The 14,445-nt window shown below is 36.5% G+C and overlaps 1 protein-coding gene across 2 annotated transcripts in view; it reads right to left on the bottom strand.

Moving 5' to 3' along the window:
• Positions 1 to 7,091: 7,091 nt before the first annotated feature.
• The window catches only part of LOC131684470 (glucose dehydrogenase [FAD, quinone]), a 147,183-nt gene continuing 139,829 nt past the window's right edge, over positions 7,092 to 14,445 (bottom strand). For both annotated transcript variants that reach the window (XM_058967381.1, XM_058967380.1), the window contains exons 5-6: positions 8,039 to 9,333; positions 7,092 to 7,979 (exon numbers count right to left, since the gene is read on the bottom strand). In XM_058967381.1, the coding sequence (XP_058823364.1) occupies positions 7,728 to 7,979; positions 8,039 to 9,333 (1,547 nt within the window). In that variant the 3' untranslated portion in view covers positions 7,092 to 7,727. The remainder of the gene's footprint in view (positions 7,980 to 8,038; positions 9,334 to 14,445) is intronic.

The following is a 14,445-nucleotide window of genomic DNA, read 5'->3' as shown; positions in this document are numbered from 1 at the left end:
ATATTAATGGACAAACTATTTTTTTTCTTGATGTTCAGTGACTACATAATACAACCAAATTTTGTGATTAGGCTTCTAAAGTCTTCATTTAGAATTGTCGAGATTTAAAGTCCTTATACTTAAACTAAGAAATGGAATTATCTCTTTACACTAGACACAGAAATTGCCCGTGTGAGAAAAGGGTTATGAAACAGATGCTAGAAAAACGCATTAATTTTTCGAATATGAATTCAAAGTTCATCCTTTTTTGTTCTTTTGACCTGCGTGTACAAATCAAATGCTGCAGATTTAAAAATTTTTAATAGACTTCGTACTGCATAATTTATGAAGATTATTAAAGAAGACATAAAAAATTGTCCGTACAGTTCCCGTTAAACCGTTATGTTTCTGACGCAGTACCCGAGTACCTTTTTCGGATTCAATGAATGAAATTCCAATGTTTTATCTATAGCCGAAAATTGAAACTTTATGACATCTTAGAACTTCACTAAATCAAGCTTTTGGGATAATAATATTGTTGATATAGGGTAGACGTGCCCTTATTTATCTCATTAGTCACGATGTCACACTATTTCGCTGATAACTCGGCTTACACTGGTTAGATTGCGCTTTAATATGTATCAACATCTTTGCTTTGTTTTTAAGAAGACGATCAATAAAAAATCTGGCTTGAAAAATGTAAAATACTCTCGTTAGATCGAAGCGAAAAGTCGAGTACAACGCACCCTTATTCATCCTACCATTTGAGCTGATGCGTTGAATAGAGATAGCAGACATTGCTCTAACTAATGTGTTCAAATGGGTGGGATGAATAGAGGTGCTAAGATGAATTAGGGCACAGTAACCCTAGTAAGGGGGCGAGTGAGGAGGGGCTCCTGAATTTTTTTACTACATAGCAGGCCGACGAGGGTACCCGGGTATCCACAAAAGTGAAATGCCAATAACTAAGGCAAATTTCCAAACGATTTAGATACATTTGGGTATTTTGGATTCAGGAACTCATCCACTTTTAGACTTGTTAAAAATGAATCGCGTTACTCCATTCGGTTTCCGGGAATCCGGAAGCATGTTCCAGTGCTGGGATACTATTTGTGAATTTCAATGGAATACTGGCAATATGGCTATTGGGCTCTATCCCATTTGGCATAATGTCATTTGGCATAATGCCCTTTGGCATAATGCTATTTGCCATAATGACCATTTGGCATAATGACCATTTGGCATAATGTCAATTTGGCATAATAATCATTTGGCATAAAGGTTCTTTAGCATAATGGTCATTTGGCATAATGCCATTTGGCATAATGGTCATTTGGCATAATGGTCATTTGGCATAATTCCATTTGGCATAATGGTCATTTGGCATAATGCCATTTGGCATAATGCCATTTGGCATAATGCCATTTGGCATAAGGGTGGTTTGGCATAACCAATTAGCACCCCGCATTTACCGAATGCGCGCAAATAAGGAGAATGCCTATGCGTTATGAGCGCAGGGAGAATGGTGATTGACGGTCCAGGAAAGATCAACCTGGTCTACAATACATTTGACTAGTTTATTTCGTCTGCGTTTTACTATCGAGGGGAGCACTGCACCTTCCCTTTGGTGTTTGCTCTGATGACAAGCGAATCAGCTATAGAGCAGTGTTGTCTAAGCTTATCGAAATTGCTGATGAGGTCGACGTTGAATTGCACCCAGAAGTGATTTTAACAGATTTGGAAAGGCTCTTATCAATGCGTTTGCCGAAGAGTTCCCTGGTTCAAGGCATGATGGATGTTTTTTTTTTCATTTAAGCATGAACTTGTGGAAATATATCCAACAAAATCGTTTGTTGCAGATTTTCAACAAAAATGAGAACTATTTAATAGATACAAAAAAACCTGTTTTAACCCACCTAGCGGTTCAATTGTGCCTTTCTCGTTTCTATAAACTACGGCTCGGTGGCAGGTTATTTTCAACATAATTGTGGAATTGTCCATTACATTCTTAGTACACTTTGCACTTATACACAATGGCTTGCCAGCCACGAACTTGATGAGATACGTGTCGACGGTGAAACACTTGAAATTAAATAATATATCATATTTAATTAGCCTAATCAGCATTAGTTCAATGTTATCTGCTTGCTAACTAATTTTGTCACGCGGGAGTGGGTGTGTTAGGAGGGCGAAAATCCCACGAACAAACGACTCCCCAGCTTAATTTGGTATGCTTTGTGATATGGTGGTGGTCTAAAAATTTTAAAGGGAGGAGAGTGAACTGTAGGGGGGGGAACCCCTCTCCGTATACCCTCAACTATGCCCCTGTTAAAATCCAGAAACCTTATGCCAGTCAAACAAAATTATTAGGATTAGGTTGACGGTTTTCAAAGTGATTTCATAACCTTTCTATATGAGAAAAGCAAAAATGTGCCAAAATCGAAAAAAGCAAATTTTTGTCAATTTTTTTTTTGATTTTGCATCAAATCTCGACGGCAAGTCATGCGCCTTAAAGACATCTGGCATCAAAAATAAAATTCTATTTTTAAAGATAATGGTCATTGGAGTCTTCTGGTGGGTCGCAGTGCTGGTCTGGTGCATATCACCGAAGAACTGAAACTAGAGGAAAAATTTATCGCTTCACAAATCTTGGCGCATATGTCACCAACCTCCGAGAAGAAGCGTCGTACTAAAGATCGGATAATTGATGCGAAACTGTGCAAAAATGTTACGAACTTACAAAATTTTGATACTATTGATTATCTTCAAGCAATAGCAGCAAATCGGAGCTCGCAATAAAGATGATTTTTAAATTAAATTTTCTAATCCCTATGACGGTTACTACGAATAAAATCATTGAATATAATTTATTTTGTTTTAATTTGCACATAAACTATTGAAAAAAACAGAACCAGAACAAATGCTTAGTTTACTGAATTTATTTACACAAGGATTTTAAAAGTAAAATTTGCTTTGAGTAAGATATCATAAATTGTGGAAATATGAAATTAGGTATTTGCAAACTTTCGCATTAAAGAACAGCTCATAATTGAAAGAAGGATGAATTTTCAGTAAAGTATGTCATTTATCTTTCAATATTTAGGATAAGTACAGACTAGATGGTTCGGTATTGATGATTTTCTCTTCTTTTAAACATGAGATGTTCTTGAATAGAAAGATTGCCAAAATTTCTATTTTTAACATTTACATAAGTAGAATGAAATCCTTAGATGCTAACTTGTCGTTAATCCAATGATCACTTTACCAAATAAAAAAATATACCAAATAGAATTATGCCAAATGGCGTTATGCCAAATGGTGTTATGCCAAATGGCGTTATGCCAAATGGTCTTTATGCCAAATGGTCATTATGCCAAATTGCCATTATGCCAAGTCACCTTTATGCCAACTGACTATTATGCCAAATAACCATTATGCCAAATAACCATTATGCCAAATGGTCATTATGCCATATGACATTATGCCAAATGGCATTATGCCATATCACATTATGCCAAATGGGGTAGACCCGCGCGCTAGGTACACAAATATATCGTGCCGGACTTGGGAAGCGCTATCTTCTGTGTGCAAATGCGCGATATTTTGACTAGGTTATACATTATTTAAATTTTAATGCTATGATATCAAAATCTTTGGGTTTATCTATTGGAATCTATTCTTAGAAGTATTTCGGGGCGATATGAGCAAAAAAATTGAAAATTTATCGTGAGATTTCTGAATTATATGCGTTTAAAATTGGACCACTTTTCGTTACATACTATTTTTGTAGAATTTATAAAGTGCACTTCCATTTCGAAAACAAAGACGTAGTCCCACGTTAAAAAAAAAGTTTGGGGTACCGGGAAGCTCCTGGTGAAGAGATTATTGAAAAAAATTGGAACGGGGCTTCACAGTTTGAAACAGGTATCTGCTACGCCGCCATGATCTCTATGCCAACATCTAAAACGTCGCGTTAGGGTCGATCCACAATAAACAGAATCAATTTCATTCGATGCTATTTTGTGATAGTCGAGTTCGTTTAATGTGTTGGTGCACCATGGTGTATCTGACTAGTGAAAATCGAGCTTCATGCAAAACAATTAGAACAATTTGAACTGTAGGTGGGGCCCATAATTTGTGTGCCCGCTGAGATGTTGACTTATGTCAGTTCAATACAAATGGGATAGGGGTGCCATATACGTGGTTTGAAACCAAAGTTTGTATGGAGAACTAGGGGTGTTTAAGAAGGAAGATATCAATGGAAATGATCGTCTTAAATTTTCGCATAAAGTCTTACATTAAATGCTTATTGCATCGAAAAAGTCATCTAAGCCCCCTTAATGATGTCCGATTGAGCTAAAAACTGCGGAGTTTGAATATTGTTTTAATAATATAAGAAAAAAAATCAAAGAGAGTACATGAAATGTTGAAAATCGGATTTTTTGTCCTGATATGTCTAAAAATAGCATGAAACATCAGCATATAGTGTCAAAACAAACTAAAGCCGCTAAAAACAAATTTAATTTATAAAAGTTTTAACCTTAAGGTCATTCGTCTCCAATTTTTAATTTTTTTAGCGCCACGGACTTAGAAATTATCGAAAAATTGATTCGAAAATAGAAAAATTAATTGTAATCCCCTACGATTGCAGAAAATTTCCCATCGAACTGGGCTTGGGAGCAGAACAAATAAAAAATGGCAGGGATTTAGGGTTCCAACTAAATCATCTTGAAGAAATTTTTGAAAAAAAAAAATGAAACGGGACTTCACAGTTTAAAACCAAAGTTTATTCAAATATTAAAAAATAGCATCTTTTAGGTGAAAATTGCCAGTTTTGATTGAATTTTCCCAACGAACTGGGATTAGGAGCAAAACAAATAAAAAGATGACAGGGATTTAGGGTTCCAATTTTTTCAAAAATTTCTTCACGATGATTTAGTTGTAACCCTAAATCCCTGCCATCATTTGAGTTTGTTCTGCCTTCAAGCCCAGTTCGTTAGGAAAATTCCATCAAAAATGTCCATTTTCACCTAAAAGATGCTATTTTTCAATAATTTCACAAAACTTTGGTTTTAAACTGTGAACCCTAAATCCCTACCATCTTTTTATTTGTTCTGCTCTCAAGCCCAGTTCGGTGGGAAAATTTTTCACATTTTTTTTTAATTTTGATTATAGAGGTTTTTAAATCATAGGGTCATTCGCCTCTTTGTCGAGTCAAAGAAAACACTTTAGAATTTTTTTAACCCAATGTGCGGGGTTGGGAATTGAACTCAGGTCAGCTGCGTACAAGGCCATCGATTTACCAACTACGCTATTTCCACCCTCATTTTTTACAATTATAGGGTATTACAATAAACTTTTCGATTTTCGAATCTTATTTCAGGTCCTTGGAACTAAAAAAAATTAAAATTTATTTTTAGCGGTTTTCATTTGTTTTGACTCTAGACTATTTTAGACATATTTCGACAAGAAAAAATTCGATTTTCAACATTTCATGTCGATTTTTTCTTATATTATGAAATCAATATTCAAACGCTGCACCCCCTTAATAATGTCCGATTGAGCTAAAAACTTGCATAGTTTACTTCTTCAATGTAATAAGCTTTTTATGTAAGACTTTATGCGAAAATTTAAGATGACCATTTTCATTGATATCTTTCTTCCAGAACACCCCTAGTTCTCCAGACAAGCTTTGGTTTTAAACTATGAAGCCCCGTTCCATTTTTTTTCAAAAATTTCTTCACCAGAGGTTTCCTGAGACACCAAATATCGCCATTTTTTTTTCGTTCTGCTCCCCGCCAAAAGACAAGATGTCACATGTGTCATGTGTACGTTCGTGTTTGAGTTTTTGTGTCTAACTAGTGCTAATTTCGGTACTAGTTTAGATACATCGCCTAACTAGACACCTAGATGGTGCTAGTTACTGACGAGATAAATTCGAAACACAAAAAATAAAACATGATGAAATAATAAATCGCGAACATACTCCTTATTTTGAAACCCAAGTAGATATAACCAAGTATGCAAAATTCCTACCTTTTCTATGGCTGTAATATTTTTGCCCACATTCTCATTTCTAGTACGATCCTGCTGTTGTTCGCTACTGCAAGAAGCCCCGCATTGTACGGCAGCCTGTGTGCAAAGCAGTTACATGACAAAAAATACTGCTCCTAGCACAGCCACCAGACGCAAACAATACTGCTTCTCTTGTCTTATTTAACACTATTTAATATTTTTAATCACAAACAACGACAATAAATGCGGTTCATGTATGTCACGACCGGCATCAACACTTTTGTATGCGGCCCTCTCCCGTGCAGAGAACAATGTACAAAGCGAGAGGGTAAAATATACTGCGCCACACTCTTACCGAGCAGACGGAGCACAGCAGCAAAACAAAAATGTATTTTACTGCTGTACGGAGAAGTGCGCTCGGTTTGGCTACCGTTCCAGCAGGAGCAGTAGTGATGCGTCGCTGTAGCGAGCTGTACGGCTTATGCAAATGTGAATGTACCGGAAAATATGTAGTTTACCGATACTGTTCGCAACCCTGGATATAATTCCTTAACAGGATTCATTGTGACATTTCACTAAGTCACTCAAATAGCTTTCATTTTTTAAACAATTGTAGAACCTTAGGGAATATCTTGGTAACTGGGTGCAATGTACCTCGCTCATTTCTCAATCAAGACTGTACTCGTGCATCATTTTAGTATCTTATTTCGGATATGTTTGAACTGAATATCGATGATACATATTTATCTTTCAAAATTCTTTAAACGTCACAAAGCAAGTGCCGGACTCTACAGTGCTTGAAATCAACCGGAACAGTTTCGCTTCAGACTACATACATGGAGATCTCATGGAGACATACAGCCGATCTAGTGGACTTAACTAACACAATCGATTCTCAATTTTGACTTGTTTCGCACATTTTACAACTGTTTATTTCCAATTAAAATAAATTAATGTTTCATTCATTTTGAGCATCGATCAAGTTAACCAACAACAGTACGCACTGTTGCAAACCAAGTGTGTGCATTGTGAAACTGGGAAAGTTTCAATCTATTGTCAAATTAATAAGAATATTGCAAATCAGTTTACACATATTTTATTATAATTTAAATGTCAATTTACGCATACTGAATCAATACATTCAACTAATGAATTTAATATTGAAAATTACGGGTGAAGTTCATAGTTAATATCTATTTGAAAAGGTATTCATAATAATACCTTACATTATAAACACTGGTCCTTCTAATGAATTATTTTGAACTGAATGCTACGAAATTAGTGGATTAAAATAATTGGCTTGCTTGAGAATAGATAAGGAGTTTTTGCACTTTAACAAAACAGATACTTTAGTGCTAGATTTCAGTTACGCCAAACATTTATGCTATAACAACAATAACAATAACTGGTTTGACCTAAATATCGCATTCAAAGGACAATGAATCAGCGAACTACGATTTGCTTCCTTCTTTTAATGACTTGATAACACGTTAAAGCACCTTGAATCTGCAATATCCCAGTTCTAGTTTGTCTCCATTTCAAGTTTGACGTATGTCAATGAAAGTTCACGATACAGCAATGATTACAGCGATAGAGTAAAAAACGGAAATGAGAATGAGTTTTTTTTTTCGAATTTTAAACAAAAGATTTGCAATCAGTTTAATTGTGAAGGCTAGTTCCGTGCCCTAAATGCTAGTAAAAGTATCGCAACGATAGCGACCGAAGAGAAGCTCCTAGCGAGCTCCCCACGCTCTACGAACCAAATGTACGCCTTTCTCGGCAATCATGATGACCGGAGCATTGGTGTTCCCGGAGGTCACCTTCGGCATTACCGAGGCGTCCACCACTCGAAGATTCCGTACACCGTGCACCCGCAGTTCGTGATCTACAACTGCCATCGGATCGCGCAGCGGTCCCATTTTGCACGAACCAGCTTGATGGTTCTCCGCTCCTGTGTTTTGTCTGACGGCGCACTCCCAGTATTCCTAAAAATAATAAACGTTTTAGCCGTGGTAACATTTATTGGAAAATTTCAACAATTTACCTGAATTCCAAATTCGTGATCCTTGCAAGCTGTCACATGCGTCCGGTCGAGCTGCATTCCGTAGGCTTGCAGAGCTTCAGTTTCGGACAAACGAATAGCGAATTTGATTCCCTCAACTAGAACCTTCACATCATGATCTTCCTGCAGATAATTGACGACTATCTTGGGATGATCCAGAGGATCCGTTGAATTCAACTCGATATATCCACGGCTCTTTGGATGTAAAATCGCCGGGAATACTTGAATTGAGCGTGAATCGTTACTGAGCAGTTCACCGACCTGCCCGGATTTGGCACAATCGGCCAGGAAACCTCCGAAGTAGAATTGTACATCCGGATCATCCGGTCGTTCGCAGTATTTGGTGCTGATTTTAGCCGTGACGGCCGAAACTCCCGTTCCGGACATGAGTCCATCTCGGAACAGTAAATACTCCATGGCGGTGGCCCAGTTCAGGGGCGCCGTGTTCGAATCATTGATGTAGAAGTTGATGAAATAAGCAACGTGATTGTGGAGATTTTGACCTACACCGGGCAAATCGTGAATTGGTCGGACGCCAACTTTTTCCAGATGAGCCTTAGGTCCGATTCCACTGAGCATAAGAATTTGTGGAGAGTTTACTGTACCTCCGCAAACGATGACTTCCTTCTTTACCAGAATCTTTCTCATGTGACCATCATCGTCGATAATTTCGACTCCGTGGGCAGTTTTGGAGGTTGGATGTACCAGCACTTTAGTGACAGTTGTGTTTAGCAAAATATGTAAATTTTGTCGGTCGACGGCTGGGCGTAGGAAAGCTCTCGCGGCACTGTGTCGAATACCGTTTTTACTGGTAGTTTGAGCAATCATAAATCCAGTCGTGTTTGCTCCGTTAAGATCCTGCACCGTATAACCTAATTCTTCGCCTCCTTTAAGCACAGCATACGAGAATGGTGGATTGTAAGGGAATTTGGAAACTGGCAGTAGACCTCCTGTTGTGTGGAACTTGCTATCGACTTCGTTAATTTGTTGGTTATCCTCCGACTTGAGGAAGTATGGCAGAACGTCCTTCCACTTCCAGCCAGGATTGCCCATTGCTTCCCAGTCATCGTAGTCCACCGGATTTCCACGAATATACATCATACCGTTCATTACTGACGTTCCACCCAGGACCTTACCCCTAGGCCAGTAGCATCGTTGTTCGGGAGATCCTAAACAAGCGTGCTGTTCGGGCTCAGTGTTGAACTTCCAATCGATATCGCTGCCGATATAGTTGAGAAACATGGACGGGATTTGAGCCCCCGTCGGTTCGTCTGGACCTGAAAAGGAGAGCGGAAATAAAGCGCTAATGATTAACGATGATGTGATTGGTAAGTTAATTTTATCGCTAATTGTGTTCATGCTGCGTCATCTGAACAGAACGGTGATACAAATTCGACCGCCAATCTATTCATACTATATGTAAGTACAAATGAACACGAGGGGGTATATTTGAGTCAAAAAAATGTTCTACTTTCTACAACCTTATCAGCTCATGGTAATAGGATAGATATTGGTAAATAAACATTGATGGATGAGTTCATGCAGTTCAAACTACGAATAACTGTATGTGTATACTTCATCATAGGCTCGCATAGCCTACTTCATGGGGCTGGTCAATCTAACTGTTAGATTCTAACGTATGGCGTTTTTGATTAACCCGAAACTGAGTCAGGTTCTAACATCAACCGCTGTGAGTTCATACATTTTGACAGCAGTTGAGGTTAGAACCTGACTCAGTTTCGCTTCAAACAAAAACGACATTAAATACTTGACATTAATGTAGTTCTCATTATCCAGAAAAATGATTTTTTGTCCAGTTTTTGGTACTAAAAAAAGTTATTTTATTTCATTTTTAAAATATAGGGGGAAGTGGCCTAATTCGGACCGCTGGTCAATTCGCTGCACCGAGCTGTTTCTTAGCTATGGTAATATTATGAAAAGCTTATATATCATTTTCATGGCAGTCTTGTTCAATGTCCTATATAGTTTCAAACACAATCTGTTAGATGTTGTAGGAAGGAAAATAATTTTATAATACTTGACGTATGTAGTTACACATATATCTACGTATGTAATTACACATATAACTATACGGGTTCGTATAGTTTGTATTAACATTGTACAAAACACAGTTGAGCAGCTAGCGTTCGAAATACGAATTTTATGGTGTGTGAGGATTCAGTGTATCATAAGAGTGTTTTTTATGTAACACACTTGTAAATATTACACGCGGTATTGCATAACAATTATTTATAACTTTATTGAGCCTGAAATTATTGTTATCAGTGGCCGAGAATTATTTTACCAAACGAGGTCGTATATTATCCCAGATTAAATTCTCTCAAAATTCGTCATTGATTAACAGAGTTCCAACCGAGAATCTCTCACAATTGTGAAGCAAGCGCAAGAAAAAAATGGATCTAGACGGTTCAATAAGTTGACTGGGAGAAACTCAAAAATTCTCATTCTACAAAAAAAAAAGAACTTTCATAATTTCCATCAAAATTAAACTAATAATAGCTTTTTTTTTTGGTTATTAGCAGACTATAATTTTCCATAAAAATATTTTTTTAGGATTGCTTGATTTTGCTCAAAATCTTAACCAAGCGTTTATTTTTTTTAAATGAAGAAAAATTAAGAAAAAGTTCAATAAACTCATAAATAACGTCAGAACCAGTAAAACCAGTAAACCGTCAGCACTAAAACAAAATGTTCAAACGACCGAAAGTGCATTCAATTATCTTTATTACAACACAATAATTTTCATTTTGTAGCTGCACTACAACCGAAGATATTTGGATTTTGTTTCGTATTTAGTACCCGATTTTACCTTGAAAATGACCATCAGTTTATTGAATTTAGAAATGCTGTAAACTAGTGTAACGTATCACTTTACTGAACCTGAAAACATAAATCATTTGGATAAACGAGGTCGAATATTACCCCAGATTAAATTCTCTCAAAATTCTTCATTTTATTTATTTTACAGAGTTCTATCAGAGAATCCCATATATATTATGAATCAACCCTAGAAAATTGGGATCGGGACGGTTTAATAATTTAACCCCGAAGAACTGAAAATTTTCCATTTCACAAAAAAATAAATAACTTTCACAATTTTCATCGGATTTAAATTATTAAGGGCTTATTTCCATTAGATTTCAGCATGCTTTAAGTTCCACTAAAATATGATTTTTAGAATTGCTATATCTTGCTCAAAATCTTGACAAAACATAAAACGTACATAAACGTACATTTTATTTTAGAGGTCAAATTCATTTTTTTTAGTCTAGCTCGAAAACTGTTCCACTGCAATTTTTTTGGATTTCATTTTCGGACTTTAAAAATGACCACCAGCTTACTGAGTTCAGAAATGCTGTAAACTAGTGTAAGTTATGCCTAAGGTCCATTATGCCAATTGTCCATTATGCTTAATGTCCTTTATGTCTAACGTATATCATGCATTCCTCGCGCGTATTTACTGTTTTCTTGTAGCTTTTAAATAGTTTCCAATACCGTCTTGATGTCGAAAGCAAAGTTGCAGGAAATTTTACGCGAATTTTGAAAAAAAAAACTTATTGTTCTTGATGCAGAAACGCGGGAGACTTATGCAAAGATCGTAAAAACAAAAGTTTTGTTTTTGTTAAAACAAAATTAAAAATATTTCGAAAACTACCGCATATTTTAAATTTCGTGTTATGAGTATTTTTATTTGAAATACTGTTTGGAATCATAGTCAATAAGAAAATATGTTGAAATTTGTTGTCAGGAAAACTTTCTTATTAAAAGCTTCTCTATAATCCAAATAAACTAGAAAAATTAAAAGCGATAAACATTTGATTGTTCATACGCGAAGAAACGCGATTTGCTTATAAAAAGGCTTATTTTTATGAATTAATTGTTTTTGTTGAAACAAAATTCCAAATGTTTTGAAAACTTTGACATTTTGGAAGATTTTGTAGAGGGCATTTTGATTTGAAATGACATAATGACAAAATGACAATTTAAGAACATGTTAAAGTTATCGTTATAAAAACTTTTTTTGCTGGCAGTTTCTCCATAATGCAATTACATTTAAATTTTTTTGTTAAGTTCTTTATTGACAAAAGATAAAAATTTTAAAAAATTGTTTTTTTGTATTTACACTAAAAAAAAGAATTGTGGCATCCTTCACAAAAACAACATTTTGTGGTAAAAAATATTTTTTCAGCGCACAATGGCTTTTTTTACACGGTTTTGTTTGGAACGGTTTTACATGGCTTTTTACACGGATTTCGCAATTAACATGGTTTTTCGCAAAAAGTCCTTTTGAAGGCAAAAGACTTAGATGATTTTCAATCAAGTTTCATTTTGCACGGGTTTTGAAATTAACACGGTTTCTGCCTTTATTCCAAGAGCTTTTGAATGCAAAGAATTTTAAAGATTATTTGTAAAAGGGGAAAAGGCTGATATTGAAGATTCCTTCTGGCCCGCACAAACTGGTTGCTTTTGGAACAATATTAACGAGTAGACGCCAAATATATTTGTCTAAGGCCATTTTGAAAATCAAGATGACGAGTTCCGGTTTAATGGAATTCTCTAAAACCCCATTCACAAGGGTATTTTTGGAACGGGATTGAAGAGTAAACGTCAGATATCAGTGGAATTTCCTAAAACATGCCAAATATCGAAGTTTATGACCATTTCGAAAACCAAGATGGCGACTTCCGGTTCAATGGAATTTTCTAAAACCCAGTCAGTTTGGGTATTTTTTGGACGGGCTTGACCAGTAGACACCAGATATCGATGTCTGGGGCCATTTTGAAAACCAAGATGGAAACTTCCGGTATATTTGAATTCTCTAAAATCTAATCAATATGGGTAAATTTAGAATGGGATTGACGAGAAGTTTCCAAACATCGATATCTGAGGCCTTTTCGAAAGCCAAGATGACCACTTCGGCCTAGTAAAATTTTCAATCACCTAAACAATTTTTGGAATAGCTTTGATAAATGGATACCGGATGTTAATTTCAGAAGTTATGTTTTAATCCAAGAATTCTAGTTTAGTGGACATCTTATTCATCTTTATAATACAATAAACACCCGATTTTATTATTTCCCCCTGATTTTGTCAGCTTTTTGATTCGATTTAGAGTTTCGTATGAAAATCTGCTCGATGGGGTCTAGCAGACATATCAACTCAAATTCGAGTAAATCCATTCCTGATCATGAGCACATTTTTCTTATCCAAAGTATACAATAATAATTAGAACCATCTTGGGTGTTCAGGAATCAAGAATTAGTAGTGTCTGGCTCAAATGGCACGTTCTCCATGTCGATCGGAGATTTGCGCCTTGCCAAGAATCCTCTTTTCATCATTTCCTGATGAGAAGGATTAGGGAAGTGGTAAGGTTAGGGTAAGGAAAATAACAACACAGAACAATTAAATCAAAGCATTCTGCACCCCCGGTGGGTGCTGAACGATCTGTAGGTGCTACAATAGCAGGAATTAAGCTTCCAACCCCCCGAGGGATTTATAATTTTTATTTAAGCAATGAGCAGATATATCAGCACCTCCGAGGGGATATTGAGATAACAGAACGACAACAACCCCGAAGAAATATTGTCATTCAAATACGCCTAAAACTATAGCTCATTACCACACTGGGTTAGGAACAATAGCATATTCTTCAGTTTCAGCTCTCTGTACAAAGTTTCATCTATGTATGGAGAACCAAAAATTCGGATATGTAATTGCATTACTACAGGGCAGTTGCGTATCAAATGATATGATGTTCCGTAATCGGATTCACAAAGATCACATGAATAATACTCATCGCGCTGAATAGTAGCCATGCGATAATTGAGTTTGCAATGTCCGGTCAGTGCCCTGACTAATATACTGTAGTTGTGCTTGGAAAAATGCAACAAATTCTTTGACATTTTCGGACTCATATCCGGTAGAAAAGTATTTGTTTGAACGCAAGTTTGCAAGCTACGCCAATGGTTGGCATGTTCGGATGCAGCCCAAGAGCGAATCTTGTGCTTTATCCAACTTATCGACAGTGGTAAAACTAGTTCTAGACCAACGAAGTCAGTCGCAGCGCCAGCTCTAGCTAATTCACCGGCTCGGCCCTCCAACAAACAACTGTCAGTATAACAAACTACGTATTCTTCAAGTTGTCGCTCCATCCAGCCAGACAACCATTCCTCGCGAAGAGGAATTCTCACATTGAAAGTGCTAAAAGAAAAAATACAAGTGAGCGTAAGGTCACTGGGAGCAAGTGTATACTCATCCCAAGTAACCATTTGGGTGGCTAGTTGCGCGATTTATTGGATTACTGTTCCAGAGCCTAGTAATCTTAAGACGGTATGCACAAGAAAATGTTTCTTGTTTCAGAAACACAT

Source organism: Topomyia yanbarensis, chromosome 2, assembly GCF_030247195.1.
Source record: "Topomyia yanbarensis strain Yona2022 chromosome 2, ASM3024719v1, whole genome shotgun sequence".
Taxonomy (NCBI): domain Eukaryota; kingdom Metazoa; phylum Arthropoda; class Insecta; order Diptera; family Culicidae; genus Topomyia; species Topomyia yanbarensis.
The sequence above is the reverse complement of the archived record's forward strand: the minus strand, read 5'-3'. Positions and strand labels throughout refer to the sequence as shown.